The sequence below is a fragment of the Phasianus colchicus genome, chromosome 4 (genome assembly GCF_987193195.1).
Source record: "Phasianus colchicus chromosome 4, bPhaCol1.hap1.1, whole genome shotgun sequence".
NCBI lineage: Eukaryota > Metazoa > Chordata > Aves > Galliformes > Phasianidae > Phasianus > Phasianus colchicus.
The window spans coordinates 70,852,047-70,870,856 of NC_143439.1; the positions used below are offsets into that span (position 1 = coordinate 70,852,047).

At 42.0% G+C, this 18,810-nt stretch overlaps 1 protein-coding gene across 6 annotated transcripts in view; it reads right to left on the reverse strand.

The window, feature by feature from the left end:
- ALMS1 (ALMS1 centrosome and basal body associated protein) overlaps nucleotides 1–18,810 on the reverse strand; it is a 55,898-nt gene that overhangs the window by 33,160 nt on the left and 3,928 nt on the right. For 5 of the 6 annotated variants that reach the window (XM_031588135.2, XM_090139918.1, XM_031588133.2 and 2 more), the window contains exons 2-6: nucleotides 17,504–17,638; nucleotides 16,342–16,537; nucleotides 7,810–7,927; nucleotides 4,466–6,611; nucleotides 1,067–1,226 (exon numbers count right to left, since the gene is read on the reverse strand). In XM_031588135.2, the coding sequence (XP_031443995.2) occupies nucleotides 1,067–1,226; nucleotides 4,466–6,611; nucleotides 7,810–7,927; nucleotides 16,342–16,537; nucleotides 17,504–17,638 (2,755 nt within the window). Of the gene's footprint in view, nucleotides 1–1,066; nucleotides 1,227–4,465; nucleotides 6,612–7,809; nucleotides 7,928–10,183; nucleotides 10,366–16,341; nucleotides 16,538–17,503; nucleotides 17,639–18,810 lie in introns of those variants that run through there. The other variant, XM_090139917.1, reaches the window with a different exon arrangement.

Genomic DNA, 18,810 nt, shown 5'->3' on the forward strand with positions numbered 1-18,810 from the left:
TACATTAAGTAGCCCAGACAACTCTGCCCCTGAACCTATTGTCAGGTTGTTTCAGTCACCAAATCTCTGCTTAAAGAAGGAAATAATAATAACAGAAAATAAGCAAGCCCAACAGCCTTAAGAAAGATGCATTTAATCACTTCTGATCAGAAAGATGGATCAAAACAGGGTATTTGGAAAGTCACTGCTGTTTAAAGGGCTAGACAGGCATTTGTTGTAAAGAGGCTGCAGATCTTTTATTCCCCAGTGAATTGAAGGGGCAAATGCCAAACAATATGCCAAGGACATACATTTTAAGTACTTGCAGTACACATTTTAATGACATACTGCATGCTACAGAAGAACATCTTAACCTTAGATTTTCTTCATATAGAAACAAGTCAACACTTCAGGTTGTATCAATATACTTTTTTTATGTTGAGATGGACTGATCAGTTCCAGTGTCTATAACTTTCTGTCACACTGAGCAAGCCCAGGAAGTCTCAAGAACAAAGAGAAATCAAGACTCATTGCTCTCACAGGAAGAAAAGGTCTGGTAATACAATCTTTACTAAGCATTTGCTTTATAAGAATTCTTGAGAAAAAAAAACATAAATGTAAACTGCCACTGCTCTGGCTAGAAGATGTCACAGAGACAGAATTTCTTAGCGAAAAAGCTTGTTTCCAAAAGTTTTAATGCTTATTTTTCCAATGGCAAAAACCTCACGTCTGGGCTGGATGAAGATCAAATAATGTGAATGAAACTGGAGCATCATAAAATGGCCAAAATGGTTGAAAAGGACCACAACAATCATCTGGTTTCAAACCCCTTGCTATGTGCAGGGTTGCCAACCACCAGACCAGGCAGCCTAGAGCCACATCCAGCAGATGCCTCCAGGGATGGGGCATCTACAGCCTCCTTGGGCAACCTGCTCCAGTGCTTCACCACGCTCTGTGTGAAAGGAGAAGAAGGAATGCATGTCAAACCATAGGAAAAGAAACAGACTTGACACTGCCAGACCAAGAACAATCTCAGAGGTACGTGCTCACTAAGATTTGCACATCAGAAGGCCTTCCTTCCCCATACCTTGTGGCTGCTGAACGGTCCTTGTCAGCGTGTCAGTGGAGCCCTTCAATGTCCTGAGGTCTGAAGGGGAAAATTCGACTTCCCTGATTGGTCCTCGGGGTACAAAAGGAGTCAGTATAGTCCCAGGTGACTGGTCAATGCCAAGGTTGCGAAGGTAGATCTGGCAGAAGAAAACACATTGCATTCTTAGCGAACGTCAATCAATTCTGACGCTGTGCAAGTTTTTCCCATCCACAGAATAGTTTGGTTGGAAGGGATCTTCAAAGACCGAGTCCAACTGCCTGACCACTTCCAGAACAACCAAAATCTGGGGCTTATCACTGAAGCCATTATCCAAGCACTGACAGAAGTCAGGCACTACTCACCTTTCTAGGAAACTTGTTTCAGTGTTTGACCACCCTCGCCTTAAGAAATGTTTCTTGATATCAAGTATGGACCTCCATAGTCTTCGTGCTGCTTCGTGCTATTCCCACATGTCCTGTCATTGGTACCCAGAGAGACTGGCACCTTCCTTCCCTTCCCCTCCCAGGTCCAAAACTGCAGCCTCTCATTTCCCAGTGCCTGTATCCAGCACTGCTCCTTCCCACGTGCAGCACACAGCATTTGTCCTCACCGAATTTCACGTTAGAGCATGGGACAACCATCAACAAACCAGATCCCTCTGTGCAATGCCTCTTCCCCCCCATGGAGTCAAGAGCATCTCTCAGTTTAATACTGGCAGACAGTCTGCCATGGATGCAATTTAATCCAGCATCCAGGATCACTGATAAAAGCATTGAATGGGACTGGCCCTAGAACTGAGACCTTGGGAATACCACTAACCAGACGTAGCCTCATTCCCTGTAACACTCTGACCTCTGCCATTCAGTCAGTTCATCACCTAGTATTGCATGAACCTCTTCATTTCACAGCTGGACAATTTGTTCAGAAGGACACTAAAGAACAGCATCAAAGGCCTTACTTAAATCCAGACAGATTACATGCACTATCTTCTTTCACCCACAAAGCAAGTGACCTTTTCATGGAGGAACAAAACACCCAAGGCAGGACTTTCCCCTCACGAACCCATGCTGACTACGCCTGATAATAGCTTTGTTCTTTAAATGCCTTTCAATACCCCCAGGACAATCTTCTCCATAACTTTTCCAGGCTGAGGTTACACTAAGAGGTCTGCAGTTTCCTGGCCTTCTCTCACATTCTTGTTGTAGGTGGGTATAACTTTGGCCAGCCTCCAGTCAGTGGGGACCTCCCCAGACTCTCGAGACCTTTGGTAAATTGTTGAGGGGAGTCCACCATTCCCGAACTCCCTCAGGCCTTTGGGTTGAATCCCATCAGGCCCTCAGGACTTACCATCATTCAGCTCATACAGCCATTCCTTTACAATTTCACTGACCACAACTGGAAAATCCCTACTGCCCCAGACACAGTCCTTCAACTCGGAAGTCAGAGCAGTCCAAAAATCTACCTTTACTATTAAAAATTGAGGCCAAGACAACATTAAATGCCTCCACCTCTTCCTTATTCTTACTCCTCAGGAGAACATCCTCAATCTGATGTTTCTCTTAGACCTTCTCTTGCCACTACATACTTTCAAAAGTTTTTTGTATTGTTGTCTGACACCACTTTGACCAGTGGGGAGTCAATCTGGGCTTTGGCTTTTCTTGTTTCCTCCCTGCAAATGCTGCAGCTCTGTACCCTCCCCGTGAAGTCTGACCTTGCCTCAAGTAATTTCTTTTCCTGCTGCAGCTCCAAGAGGAATTCCCTGTTCAGCCAGACCTGCTTTCTGCCCCAATGGCTTGACTTGCAGTGGAGTGGAACTGCAGGCTCCTGGGCTTTTCAAAGGTGGCTCTTGAAAGGCAGCCAGCACTCATGTACCTCTAAACTCCATACAGCAGATTTTATAGATCTTCACCAACTATTTCCTATGATTTTTTTTTTTAAACTAAACACACATATATAAGCTTTTAATACGTGACCCAGTCTCTTTTACCTTATCAGTGGTTTATGAGAACGAAATTCCTCAGAATTAGGGCTGGAGAACATGTCTCATTATATTCATTGAAAATGGAGGTAACAGATAATCATTATATTTCATCAATACTACTGAAAAAATCCTTATCACAATATTTATATTTATTTCAATGCATATTTTCTGAGACAACTCAGAGAAGAGTACTTCTAAAACACAGTTCCAAAGACCTAATGATTACAGGAGTCATCTTCTGAGAGGAGCAGCCACTTACTCAGAAGATAATTACATGTTTATCATTAATATAAATCTGCATTTGATTTTCTCCAACACTCAACAGCTATTAGTAAAGTTAACATGGCTGCCACAATCTGCCCTCCATTCTCACCAATATCCTAAAATGGGGAAAGGAAAAAGGAAATCTGCATAAGGCACATAAGATAGAATGGAGAAAAGGCACACAGAAGCTTTGAATACCCTTCATGAGCAGCATGAAAGAATCAGGAATTTATGTCTTAGGTACTGGAACAAAGTGAACAAGCAAGAGTATTTATAGGAAAAAGGCAATTTAATTTGCCAACGAGCTCTGTGTTGGTTTTGCTATTATTGCAGATCTGTGGGCGTGTGAAGTTCAGCTCCCTCTTGTGCAGCCTAACGTTTCCTTAGTCAGCATTTGAGTCTCAGCTTCGTGTTTGGATAATTATATCCTGATCATATGAAAGAAGCTGGAAGATTAGAAATGGCTTATCAATGCTCTGCTAAAAGAGCTGTAAGCATCTTTCTTACAAGTCTTTGTATCAAGTAGATTTCACCTATCACTAATGCTGTGCCCTGTTCTTTTCTTGGGTCTTTTATTTTCCACCACCATTAGCAACCCATCTATATGTTCTTCTTGCATTCTGTTACTATGATACCATCATTTATACCTTGAGGAAAAAGTACACAAACACACACACACACACACACACTCTCCTATGCCTGACTCTTTCTTTTCCCATGTTTGATGCTACCTGAAAGTTATTTTGTTCAACTGAACTACAATCATGGGTGAGGTTCATCAGTAGTGCAAACCAGTATAAAAACCATTTAATTTAGTGATATAGACCATAAAAGAACAGTGGGAAAAAGACTGAGATGGCTCTGACACTAAAAAAAATTAGAATTTGAAAAAGGATCCTTTAAGATTTATTAGGCATACATAAAAGGTATCAACTGGTATTTCTGAAAGACTGACTATTGCTTTACAGGTTCCCTACATTACTGAGCATCAGAAACTAAATATAAGAGTGACAGCCTCAACTCAGACAACCCATCCTGCAGCACTAGGATTACCTACTGTCCCATTTACTCTAAAGCAGCTGAGTGTATTCAGATCTCTTCTTAACCAAAAATAAATAGGACTTACAAGTTCTTCTCAGACATTAACTTACCGGGATCCTTTCTTCAATATTAAGCTCTTCCTTCTCTGGAGTCTCCAGAACAGTGGTCGCTCCAACAGAGATAAAGTTGTCATCTTCTGCACTGGTGAAGAAGTGCTTGGTAACCACTGAAGAACACCCTGGGGAGCCCAAGGCCCCATGGCTGCTTTCCCCAGAACGAGAAGGAAGATTCAGACTATCCGGGGAAATATCATCAAAATTGTCCATGCCGACGTGACTAATATCTAAATTACGAGGCAGTTTTTGATTTTCAAGACCATCACATTTTTTCTGATCACCAATTGGAGAGTTTCCATCCTCTTTGATGAGGTGAGCAACTCTTTCACTGGAAGTGAAAGCATCTGGATACGAACTTTGCCCCACACTGCTACCTTTATCAACAGACCCAGAAGCGATCTCAGTTGTAATCTGGTGTATCAAGGAGCCTCCTAATGCATTTTCAGGCACTCCTGAAACGTTACTTTTTCCTTCTAGAGGCTGCATTGCTTCTGTGTTAACTGGTTGAACAACATCAGTCTGGGAGTTGCTCTTACTTGCAACATTTACTGAGTTGTCAGACTGAGATCTAGTAAGAGGGTGGACAGGCTCTGAGATTTTATTATGAAAATGAATATTTTCCAGGGAATGTGTCCCTCCAGAAGGAGACGCAATATAATCTTTAGGGTTTCTGCTGCTATTTTGCATTGACAAAATATTGTTTGCAGAACTGGCAATTGCACTGTAGGCTTTCTTTCTATGTGAAATTACACCCTGGTCACTTGAAGCCAGCACATCAGACGTACTCTCTGGCTGGCTCATATTCCAAGTGCCCACCTTCTCCATGAAATTAAGTGATGGGAGTGACTGAATTCTTCCAGTGTGAGGATATTTCAGTTTTAAGGAGTCGAAGTGCTTGTTGTTTTCTTTCTGGGCACACTGGAGAGAACGTTGCTTCTCAACAGATGTAGGTGTACTGGTAGGTGACTTCCCAGGATTGTCTTCATTCAGGCATAAAGGAGAGGCTTGAACATCTGATTTGATCACACAAGCACCCAGTTCTGCCCTGACATTTCTGTTTAAAAGTATCCCTGGAGTAGACTGATAGCTTGGATGGGAGAAGTGTCTAAAGAACGAGCCATCATCTACAATGAAATTAAGTGAAGGGGAAATGTCTCTAACTTTATGTCCCCTTTCTATGGAAACATCTGAAATAGTTAATTCAGCCTTGCGAATGCCAGGCTCTACTTCCACTTGGGCATTCTCACTGCAGGAAGGAGGAGAGTCCATGTCAGTCATGACTAGCTGTTTAGGGGCACTATCACTGGTGCTTGGCACAATTGGGCTCAACTCCTCCTCTCTCAAACCTTGCTTCTCCTCATGATCCAGGAAAGCTCCCTGGACTTCATTAGTAACAGCTACAAACTTCATGCTTCCGAAGTCATTCAAATCCACTCGGCGCTCCTTGGACTCTCCAGCTATTTCTGAAGTCTTCGTAGAGAATACATCCTGTGCCCCTGAACCTTTACCACTGTCTTTCTTCAAATCATCAGGTAACGTCTTAGAACAACTGAGCTCAGGAACTTTTTCTTTTTCCAGCCTCTCTGGATGTCTCAGGCACCCTTCTGACTCACTCTCAGCCATTTTTACCTTTTCCATTTGCATTTCTTTCTCACCTTTTCCTGAATTCTTTGTCAAGGCTGTTTTACAAGAGGAGTTTTCAGAAGATGAGAACTCATCACGCCTCAATAACTCTTTTTCTTTCTCTGAAAGCTCAAAAACTGGAGCCAGCACATTGTTGTCACAAGGGAAACATTCATCTTCTGTAGAAGTACCACAGGTCTGCTTTACAAGTGAAGCTTCCATTTGGTTCATTGCTTTGTCACCCATCTGGGGGATCAATGCCTTCTCATTAATATCATTTTTGCAGTCTTCACTCGCCTCCTTGTTCATAAGTAGTTTAGAAAAACAAGAGGCTTGCTGAGACAAATAGCTGGCATCACTAGGTTCTGTTTGCCTGAACGAAAGGGGATGCTGGGACAAGGAGCAGCAATCACTGGGAGCATCAGAGGGCGTTTCAACATCTGTCAGCCAGGCAGCTTTTGGGATGTGCAAAGGATTTGAACGCTGCTCGGAAGCACCAGAAACATCAGGAACTCCTCTACAAGAAAGGAGCACAGTAAGTACATTTCTGGTGATGTTTTTTCATTTCAACATTTATATTTTCTGCATTAGCATAAGAGGCCAAAAGAAGACTTAATCCAAACAATTAGGGTTTAGTAACATGGACGTAAATGCAACCTCTAAAAAGGGGAAAAAGAGAGTCTCAATAAGATCAGAGAGCTCTACTGACTACAAAATAAAAATCCCAAAATGAAATTAGTTTTGACTTAGTATACCATTCTTTCTAGTCAGTTTAAGACTGGAGGATTTTGCTCGTTTGTGTTTTACAAATCAAAATGCATATTAGTTAAGTCCAAAGAAAATAGAAAAGTTCTTACATACTTCAAAAGGCATACAGAAACACATATATGGTGTATGATACGTACTAAGGAACGCAGTTTATTGGGCAACACTGTTGGTAGGTGGACGGTTGGACTAGATGGTCTTAGAGGTCTTTTCCAGCCTTAATGATTCTGTGATATGTATGTTAATACATAGACTGTTTTCCTCTTTAATAACAGGGTAAAAATTTCATGCCTTCTTCACATGAGAGTCATTTGCCATACATTCATATGAAGGCTTTGACAAAGACTTCAAGGAAATTGTTAATGCAGTAATTTGTACTTTATATTAAAAAAATGAAGTTTTTAAATCACACATTACTCTAATACGTACAAAGCATATATAGAATAAATCATCTAGATCCAACCCCTCTGGCAAAGGCAGAGACACCCTCTATTAGATGAGGTTGCTCAAAGTCCCAACCAGCCTGGCCTTAAATACTTCCAGGCAGAGGGTATAAAATACATCCATACCCGTAAATGCACTAATTACTATTTGAAATACAAGTTGGATCAGATTTTTGTCCCCAGAATTCAATAAATTTTATTTCAGAATCCAAAGAGATGTCAGGAAGGGCAGAGTTCTTCATTTGCTCATTTTTTAGAGGTACATTAGAATGAAGAGTTCACGAGGTCTGTTTCAGGTTTCCTCTTGCTCAAACACTTCTGTAGGCAAAATAAAGCAAAGAACTCTAACAAAGCCTTCTCTCTACTAAAAGGAAAATATAAAAGAAACCACATCTTTGTCCTATTTCTGTGACTGTAAAATGGTAATTATGAAAGGAAGGACAAGTTATGGCCACCCAGGAAAAAAAAAGTTGTATTCTGACATGGCACCAGGTAACTTGATCGTACCTTAAATGAATGAAATCCCTTTCTGATTGCTGGAAAAGTGTCTCATCCAAAATCCTTTGGCCTGGTGTTGAATACATCAGCAATGGAAGACAGGGAGAGAATTGACTGTCCTGAATATCTGTTAAAAATAATAACACCACAGTAATAAAAGTTCGTAAGGCAATCCCTCTTTACTCTGACACGCCAACTAACACAACTTTCAAACCCAGATGTATGCCAACTGCACAAACTGACATAACCCCACCAATCACTCTGCTAAAGCATTATTTCCTTATGTATTAAATTCATTTGTCTTACCTACACAACTCAGGTTTCTTCCCACCAATCTCAAAGCACTGCTTAACACTGACATCCCTAACTTACCCTCTTATCCTTGAATTTATCTTTGTGACCACCTCTGTCCTTTTCCAGTCACTAGTCAGCACCTTCCCTAGTGATTTCCATGCAGTCTGTATACTCTGAGGACATCTGTAGGGCTTCCACCCAGATCACCATGCATTCCATCAATAAAACACTGATGTCTTCTCCAGACATTGTAAGTTTTGATTACAGCAAAGGCTGTGTAGTTCCCCTTACAGTTTAAAGATGCAAGTAAATAGCAAAATTTAGTCATCACCATGATATTAGTACCACTGTTTACTACTAGTAGGAGGAAGTTTGAATTTCTATTGTTTCTTTGAGCTAGTTGGCATATCTAACCTTTTTAATTCCATGCTTACAAAAACAAAAGGAAATGCTTTATACCACAAAAAGAAAACCAACTACAAGTTCGCATCTGATAGATGGAAATGACTACACAGTTACTTACAATACTGCTGTAAGCAAACACATGTTTTTAAGTTAAAAAGCAACTTGTCATCAAGAGTCTGAATTTCAGAATCAAGAGTTCTCACTGATTTAAATTAGGTTCTTTAGTCTTCAAGCATCACAGACAAACTATACTCTGCATCACTGACAGAAGCGTAATCACATCAGATAAGAGCCATTACACACAAAGAATCAACTTCAACATTACGTCAGCTTTACCCTGAGGCTTTCCACAGAGTGTATTACATCACCTGATGAGTGTTATCCAACCACAAGATGACCTTTCTGATTCACTTGTAATTTAATACTTCCAATTAACGTCTTTAATTACTTTAGAATATTACATAGCAAGAGCACAACTAACAGAGTAGAAATAATTCTACATCACCCAGCAATGCCCTACTTCCCATCCCATCAGCAGATAGAATAATAATAGATGCCACACAGTTTCAAAGACTCCCTTCTATCTCAGCAGCTGGCTGCACCACATGGCAGGCCTAATGTCTCCTAAAGGAAGCCAAACTTATACCTTAGCATCTATAGTACAGATGGCACAAGCATGCTGCAGCAACTCAAGCAGGGAGTCTGTTTTTCCAGCATTCAGTACCTCTCCAAAGCTCAACTCTCCCCGTTGCTTTGTTAGGTAAATGCACTGCATTACACACCACTCCATTGCACTTTCATCTTAAATATTTGCAATACCAAACAGATAGGAAAAGTAAGACAGGCTGTCTGCTTTTTCAGAAGTCTCGAGGAACAGAATGATGATATTTATTAAAAAGTAGCACTACTTCTGAGCAACTTGACAAAAGAAAACGTTCAGAACAGGGTCCAATGTAGCCTGGTAAGCATCAGTGCAAAACAGGGTGAAAAAAATTATAGTGTGCATGGAAATGTTATAAAAAGTAGTCAGAAAGAAAGAACAAAAAAAGGAGAAGAAAATACTGACAGCAGCAGCATAGGAGAAGAAGGATCCAAGGGCAAAAGGGAGCAAGGTCAGGGATGTCTCATTTACAACAGCGTCAGGCTGCTATCAGGAGCGTGGCCACATTTACAGCACTGATCTGTACTTGTGATTTCAGTCACGGGTTGAATCATGATTTAAAAACCGAGGAACAGGAGACTGATTTAATTCACTGTCATTTGTAACATTTATTTCAGGCTTAGAGAAAACAGAGGCTTGCTTTCAGTGGTTGATACTGGCTTAGAATCAAATACATTCTGCACAGTAGATTTCTCATTCCCAAACACTAACTGGGAACAGACAAAGTTTACAATGTATTTAATCAAGCATTCACTATATATTTATTCAAGTAATTATTTTTCATTTTTATTATACTTGAAGGTACTGAAACAATAGGCAAACCATAGCATTTATTTTAAGAAATGTTAAGCAAGTTGGAAGTCAAACGCCCTTCGCTGTATTAAATGCACTTCTTTCCTCCCAAATCTTATTTAGCATTTAAAATGATATTACTGAACAAAGGAAATAGTAATTGCAGTTATTGAATTAGACTTGTCATCTCACATTATGATACACTTCGTGTTCTCAGAACTGGCAACTTACTTTTATTCATGCAATAGAAGAAGCTTTTCTCCATTTTCAGCTTACGTTCTTCACTTTGAATGAAAAGTGTTTTCAAGCTAAACTGAGAATCAGCAGTGATTAAAGAGAAAGCCTTCTGCACCATACAGCCTGGGGGTGCTGCCTTTGTAAATGAAGAGACAAAAAGACTACGAGGGAGGGAACTGAAAAATAATTGGGAAAACAAAATGTCAACTGCTGTCAAAAATAGATCCTGCCAAACAATTTTTAATGCATCGACACGTTCTGATAAAATAGATGTGTATGTACATACACAAAGTCACAACATTTGGCTGATAAATCCACGCTTTGAGGATATACTTGATCAAATGTAAGTATTGCTCAGTTTTTGCACTAAGAAATTCAACCTAGCACTCAAACTGATGAAAAACGATACATTTTATGCATTCTCCATACAACGACATATAGGAAATTCTCACTACGCAGGTGTGCACTGCAGAATCACAGAGTGGCTTGGGCTGGAAGGGACCTCAAGGATCATGAAGCTCCAACCCCCCCCACACTCAGGGCCACCAACCTCCACATTTAATACTAGACCAGCTGCCCAGGGCTCCATCCAACCTGGTCTTGAACACCTTCAGAGATGGACGGGGCATCCACAGCCTCTCTGGGCAGCTGTTCCAGCACCTCACCACTCTCTCTGTAAAGAACTTCCCTGTGACATCCAATCTCAATCTTCCCTCCCTCAACTTCAAACCATTTCCCCTCGTCCTGCTGTTATCTACCCTTTCAAAGAGTTGATTCCCCTCCTGTTTGTGGGCTCCCTTCAGGTACTGAAGGCTGCAATGAGGTCACCCCGCAGCCTTCTTTTCTCCAGGCTGAACAAGCCCAGCTCCCACAGCCTGTCTTCATAGGGAGGTGCTCCAGTCCCCTGATCATCTCTGTGGCTCTCCTGTGGACTCTCTCCAACAGCTGTCTGACTTTCTTGTACTGGGGGCTCCAGACCTGAACACTGTACTTCAGGCGGGGCCTCACAAGAGCAGAATAGAGGGGAACAATCACCTCCCTGTCCCTCCTGGCCACCCCTCTTCTGATGGAGCCCAGGATATCATTTGCTTTCCAAGCTCCAAGAGCACACTGCTGGCTCATGTTCAGTTTTTCATCCATCAGGACCCCCAGATCCTTCTCTGCAGGGCTAAATGTCTTCATATTGTTTTTTTATTGTGCATCTTGTCCCCTCAGCAGCCATTCTTGGCCCTGTCCTGTTTGCAACCACTGAACTGGCCTCCAGAAATCCCTGTGTTCTTACAAAACAGGCACATGGATGAAGCAGATGTTTGCCAAGCAACGAGCAGCTTGTGTCGCTGATCCTGGGCACTCTGGGTCATCCAGCAGCGCAGCATGGCAAATTATAGAAATCTTCCTATAACTGAGGCCCAGCTGTACATTCCTGAGAACAAACCATTCTTGTAAATCTAACCAGGGACTACCTTGGGGTCATGACTAACCAAGCAGAATAGGAGTCCGGTGCATTACCATATCCAAAATGGCAAGCACATTTGTCATCACAGATGCCTGCTAGACCTGTTTAGTGTATTCAAGGAGAGCAACCTAATCACATCTTGTATTTAAGTACAGAAGACCAGAACTTTGGTAATTAGGAGCATTTCAGACAAGGTATAACAGCAGTGCAACTTAAAACCCTGAAGCCATACAAACTCAGATGACAAATAAGATACTCCTGAGTGCATCATCATGTTCCTTCATTGTTGGCTCTCTACGAGACATGCAAGGCAGTTTAGACAGAACATTCATAGCTTCAGCATTTATATTCAACAGCACAAGTTTTGCTTCAATTCTCTCTACTTTCCCTCCTCAGCTTCCTTCAGAATTCCTGAACAGGAACCCGAAAGTTCTCCAACACCACGCGAAGCAGCAGAACTGCACTGCAGCAAGAGAAAGCCACAATCACTCCACATCAGCCCAAGGATGTGCTCCCCCGCTCGTTTTCCTTCTCCCTCCCTTGAACAGACAGCAGTACTTCAAACCAAACAAAATGTAATATTAGTTAGAAATGGAGATGGTCACATTTCAGTCCCAACAGCACTGATTCACACAGCTACAGGATGCAGCAGAAACAAACGATGCAAATCCAGGCTCTTCCTTTTCAGAAGCAGCCTTCAGTTGACTAAATATAGCCAAAACTGCACCCCCAGCCTAGCCTCCACTTCAGTCTTGCTTCCCTGATTCCAAAGAGGACTCTGGCTTTGCCCTATAGCAGAGATGTGCCTTAGGTTGTCAGCCCATACCTTCCCCAGAGCTTTCCCATCACAGGAGCAGCGGTGAGCAATGACTTGAAGCAGCAGCTGACTGACAAGGCCAGGCAAGAAGAGAGAAGAAAAAGGGAACAGAAAAAAGAAAAACGGAGTAGTTGAGATTCACTGCAGTCACATTCTTGGTGGAAACCCTCTCCTCCAGCCTGTCCCCTGCACAACACAACAGCTGACATTTAACAGGGCTACAAAAGTGACATTTCATGCAGTGCAACTCCACCCACGTCGAATGTTTTACCTTCCATGGTTTTTTGTTTTTAACCTTTTCTGATCTTACAGCACACAAAGTCTAATGCTTTCAGTAACTTTCTTTCTTCTAGAGGGAAAAAGATCACTGCCATCATATTTTAGATGCTTACGATGATGGAGGGGCTCATTACATTCAGCCATAACCCAGGTTTTGCAGGCAGAGAAGCAGGTGCTTGATGCTTAAAGCAGCAAGTGACGTCAGTACAACACTCTTTGAGGATATTGTGTCAAAACAGTAATTCTTCCTGCTGTCGCTCTGAAGGTCAAAAGCTTCCTCACAGTTGAATTCACTGAACAAGCAAAGCTGGGCACGCTATTTTATCTTACAGCCTGCTGACAATCCTGAATGCCAGAGTCAAGTTGCCATTTGTGGAAGATGAAAAAAAAAAAAAAAAGGAAGGCAAAACAAAAACAAAACCTTCTTGGCTTTGTCAATCTGTTCCACGATGCAGCAGGAACTATTTCAACACAACTGTCATTCTTATTTTTTCTTCCTACCACCAAAAGAGGATTCAAAACACTTTCTGAAAAAGGAATAGATTAGCATTATAACACAGTGATATTCACCACTGAACCCATAAGACCCGTAGGAGCCATGAACACTTTGCAGGCTATTCCCCCAACACAACTCCAAACCTATCTCCTTAAGCAGCTTCAGAACAAAGAGCAGCATGAGAACAAGCAGGTAGAAGAACAGTGAACTGCAAGGTGAACTTGTAGTTAACTGGAAGAAACAGAGGCTTATTTTAAAATATCACAAGCAATCATGCTATTTGCCTATAATTATTTTGTTTGTTCCTGAAAAGAATGGCCCAATGGTGCAGTGAAACCAGCCTTAGAGACAGCTTTATTCAGCAATTTCAGTTACATCCTGGAAAAGTGAGTCACAAATATACCATAATGGTGCGGTAACACTTGATCTTGCAGTGAACCTCTAAGGAAAATCAATACAAAGAGGAACACTTCAGATTTAGTAACAGCATCGTTCAGAAAAGAGTTTTCAAGAACTATGTGCAAGTATGTGCATAAAAACAGTCTTGGTGGGGTGTCAGAAAAGAAAAGAACTAACATTTAATAGCACAACTTCAGGCCTACAGACAACAGTTGTATTGCAACCAACGGACAAGAAGCTGAGGGACTCATGGCTGAGGGACTGGTGGGCAAAGTCTTAATATGGTAACTTGGATACAAGGAAACAGAAATGTGATGATAGAATTCTAAAATGGCCTGGGTTGAAAAGGACCACAATGATCATCCAGTTCCAATCCCCTGCTGTGCAAGGTCACCAAACACCAGACCAGAACTGATGGGGATGTTGGGGACAGTTCTGTCTTTCCTTGGGATGGGAAACAGAAATGGAACAGCCAAAATCCTGTGGGAAATGGAGTTCTCCTCTGAGGAGCAGAGATATGGAACTATGGACAGTGGAATGCCCGTGGAATGGCAGTATTGATTCTTAACCCTCAGTGCACTGCATGATCACAGAATCACAGAATGTCCTGAGTTGGAAGGGATCCACAGGAATCATCAAGTCCAACCTCTTGTTCCCCAAAATCTAAGCCCAATCAGACCCCCCTCAACAGAGCTCCATGCTGTTCACAGAACCATAGGATCACAGAATGGCCTGGGTTGGAAAGGCCCACAGTGCTAATCTCTTTCCAACCCCTGCTGTGTGCAGTGTAGCCAAGAGACATACAGGGATACACAGATCCCCCATAGAGACCAATAGGGAACCACAGATTACCTCCATAGGGACCCCTAGAATGGCCTGGGTTGAAAAGGACCACAATGATCACCCAGTTCCAACCCCCTGCTATGTGCATGGTCACCAACCAGCAGACCAGGCTGCCCACAGACACATCCAGCCTGGCCTTGAATGCCTCCAGGGATGGGGCATCCACAACCTCCTTGGGCAACCTGTTCCAGTGCTTCACCACCCTCTGTGTGAAAAACTTCCTCCTAAAATCTAACCTAAACCTTCCCTGTTTCAGTTTAAAACCATTCCCCTTTACCCTATCACCACCCACCTCCTGTTTATACGCTTCTTTCAAATATTGGAAGACCGCAAATGAAGTTTCCCCAGAGCCTTCTCTTCTCCAAGCAATAAATTAAAACAATGCAAACGTAAGCAAAGCAAGCAAAGAAACCAGTTCAGCTCTGGTACCTAAAACAAGCATTCCTAACAGTCTTCACTAGCTCTGTCTTCCACAGATAGCAGAGGAAGAAAAACAAACTACTGAAGCCATGTGGGTATTGAAAATCACACTGGAGAGAAATGATCTCTTCTGATCAGTTGGCTATCATAGAATCACAGAATTGCCTGGGTTAAAAAGGACCGCAATGATGATCTCGTTTCAACCCCCCTGCTATGTGCAGGGTCACCAATCACCAGACCAGGCTGCCCAGAGCCACATCCAGCCTGGTCTTGAACGCCTTCAGGGATGGGGCATCCACATGCTATGCTGTGCTTAAATGCAGTTGAACCCCAAAACATGGTTTATCCTCTTGGCTGCCACAAATGCTGCTGTCACCACCACCCTTTCTTCTGAGCTGCACTCCAGTCACTTCTCTCCCAAGTACTTAATAAATCAATTGCCAGAGCTGAAGGTTGAAGATTTTAAAAAAGCTAAATATTAATAAATAAAGGCAGTAAAGAAAAATAGATCCAATCAAAATTGGCTCCATTTCCACAATTAATTAGTTTTTCTTGCTGGGGACAGATGCATTTGCTATGATTAATTGCATTGAATGGGGAAAAAAAAATCGTCTCGTTTCCACCATTTTGAGGATAACTACAAATTACTACAATCAATCAGTAGTGTTCTGGTATTCTTTGTGTCTTAAGATGCAGAGAATAACGCTGTGATACTAACAGAAATCTTGTAAGATTTGCTAGTACCTGAGGATTACACATCATAGAATTAAATGGAATATTCTGTCTCCACATGGATGAAAATGAACATAATCCAAATGGATGAGAGCAAAACCTTAAATTTTGGAACATTCAAATCAATCTTTAACTACATTACAGTGCCCTGGGCAGCCTAGTCTAGTATTAAATGGGGAGGTCGGTGACCCTGCATGTGGCAGCAGGGCTGGAGATTAATGATCCTCGAGGTCCCTTCCATCCCTGGCCATTCTGTGAAGGGAAGACACAGAAAGGCTTACCTTTCCCAGTTAGAATTAGAAAGTATTTCTGACAGTAACATAAATTGTACCCAAAAACAAGTGTTAGTAAGACCACTATTCTGGAATATTATTAGTATTAGTAGTTTTATTATTAATAGACCACTATTATTAGTAGACTAATAGAATATTAAGTACTATAATAGAAGTCTGTGGCCATTGAAATATCATTTATCTGAACACAACAGAAAGGAGTGTGGAGTAGCTTGAATGCATGAGAAAGGGATACAAGCTACCTCATTTTGAAGATGTGATTTGACAACAATGTTATACAAAACGTATTTTGTTAACAGCAATTCTCAAAATAAAAGACAAATCCAGCCTGGAGACTGCTTTTAAAGAAGAGTAAAATCTTAATTATTTAGCAGATTTAAAATGAAAGTAAAAAGAGAAGTGCCATGTTGAACATACCCAGCAGCAAGCCATGCACTGTATCTTCAGGATGCTGCCTTCTCAATGTTTCTGCTGAAGACAACACTCCTTCCTCCAGTGTAGGGAACTCAGTCAGGTCATTCCTATCAGAAGCCAGGCCAAGCTTTGTGTCTGAAGCAGCAGTTAAACGGCTGGCATCCACCTCTGCTGGAAGCTGATACCATGAGTCAATTTCCTAAGAATAGGCAGGGAGATAAAGCGTGCACTAGGATCAAGAAGAAAATTTTATAAGATGCACTTCCAAGGAAATAAAACATAAGTTATAGAATAGCAAAACTGTTGCTTCTAAGTTATACTTCCTATGCAAATACTCAATTTTTAAATGTAAAAGAAGTACAATGCACTCATGAACTGCTGAAGTCCGTTGTCAGTTCTTACCACCTACTGCTCACCAGCCTTCCATCTCCTGTCAGAAACTGAGGCTCTCTTTCCAAATCCTACAAAAGCAGAAAATTTTTCCAAACCAAAATCATAGAATGGCTGGGGTTGGAAGGAACCTTAGGGATCATCAAGTTCCAACCTTCCTGCCACACGCAGGGCCACCAACCTCCACATTTAATACTAGACCAGGCTGCCCGGAGCCCCATCCAACCTGGCCTTGAACACCTCCAGGGATGGACGGGGCATCCACAGCCTCTCTAGGCAGCTGTTCCAGCACCTCACCACTCTCTCTGTATAGAACTTCCCCCTGATATCCAACTTAAAATCTTTCCTTCTTCAATTTAGAACCATTTCCCCTTGTCCTGCTGTTATCTACCCTTTCATAGAGTTGACTCCCCACTTGTTTGTAGGCTCCTTTTAGGTACTGAAAGGCTGCAAAGCAGTCACCCTGCAGGCTGTTCTCTAGGCTGAACAAGCCCAGCTCCTTCAGCCTGTCTTTGTAGGGGAGGTGCTGCAGCCCTCCAATCATCTTTGTGAAATTTCTCACTCAGAAAGAACAACCTTGATGGAGACAAATGCTTCAGGAAGATGCTGGGTGATACAGTACCCAAAAGCGCACAGTAAAGGTGGCTTACAGTGTGCAGCTGCACGCAATTACTAAGCAAAGCACTTTCCAATTGTGCAGAATAAAGCAGTCTATGTTACTTTAAATCCCATAAATAAACTTCAGCCACAACTCATAGAAGCACAACCCAAATACCTGATGAGCAGCCGTTCTCTGACGTATTGCTTCTCCCAGGGAGATCCCACTGGCAGCTGAGACCTGGGTCTCACTGCTGCTTTGGCTTAAGGATTCCTCCCTCCAAGTGCGGCGTGGCGGAGTTGTTGCAATAGGCTGAAAGGAAAATGCACATTTCTAAAGCAAAACATAATTTCTGGGTATGCATACATATATTTCATAGCCCATTACTTAAATAGAAAATACACAAGACATCTCCAGTACCGTAAGTTAGCCATCCACCACCAACATATTTAACCAGTGACTGAAATTCCACAGGGTCCAGACACTCAACTAAGAAGGGCAGGTTCATTTGCTGCTTTAAAACCCAAAAATTGAGCCCAGGGGGCTGTTTGTGAATGCAAACAGCCCAATACTGCTGACCACAGCCAGAATCCCACATGCTACCTGCAGACAGCTATGGGTCATCTGGGAGCCCTACACAACTGCATCTACAGCTTCTGTACATGGCAGCAAAGCAAATCACCTGGAACAGCAAGAATATTTGTGCTCACATTTCCCTTCCACACAAGGTATTGTAACAACGAGGAACACAGAACACAGGGAGCAGCTGTCCAAGACTGTCTTAAAGTGTTTCTCTGCACACACAGAAGTTAGCTTGGGCTCTGTGACAAAGCTAAGGCAATAATTGCAGCCCGCACCCATACCTTCAGTCACTACTGCATTGCACTCCCCTAGCTTTTCTTCTTCACACTAATCAAGTAATTAAAAGAAGTGGCACTGAAGTGCACACGACAGCAGCTCTGAATTCAAAACATTCCAGCAGCTATTCCATAATTTAATTGAGGCTTAATATTGAAAATTTGATTTCAAAGGGCAATTTTATTAATTCAGATGGAAATTAATAACATCAGGTAGGGGACCCATACTGTGCCAAAAAGAAATAAGTACTGATTTTATTTAGCTATGCTGAGTATAACTAATTAACTGAGTGTTTTGGAGGACAGAAGAATGGATGAGTAATGACAGCAAGATGCACACAATGAACAAAAGACTTAACAGAACTGTGCATCTTATTCTTCACTCTCCTCTTTAAAATAACCTATGGTGAGCAAATCCTGTCCATCTTGATCACTTAGTGGAGTCTCTGAAGCACTGAGGGCTGAACAGCAGGCCTCCAACCAAAGTTGACCCCGAGATGAATCTCACAGCCAAGTATTATATATCATCAGCATCGGATCATTAGCAAAATGTGTATCTTGGAAAAAATGGCTCATCAGGAAGAGATGCAGCTTAGTTAAAGCATTATGAGAATGCTTTAGATATTA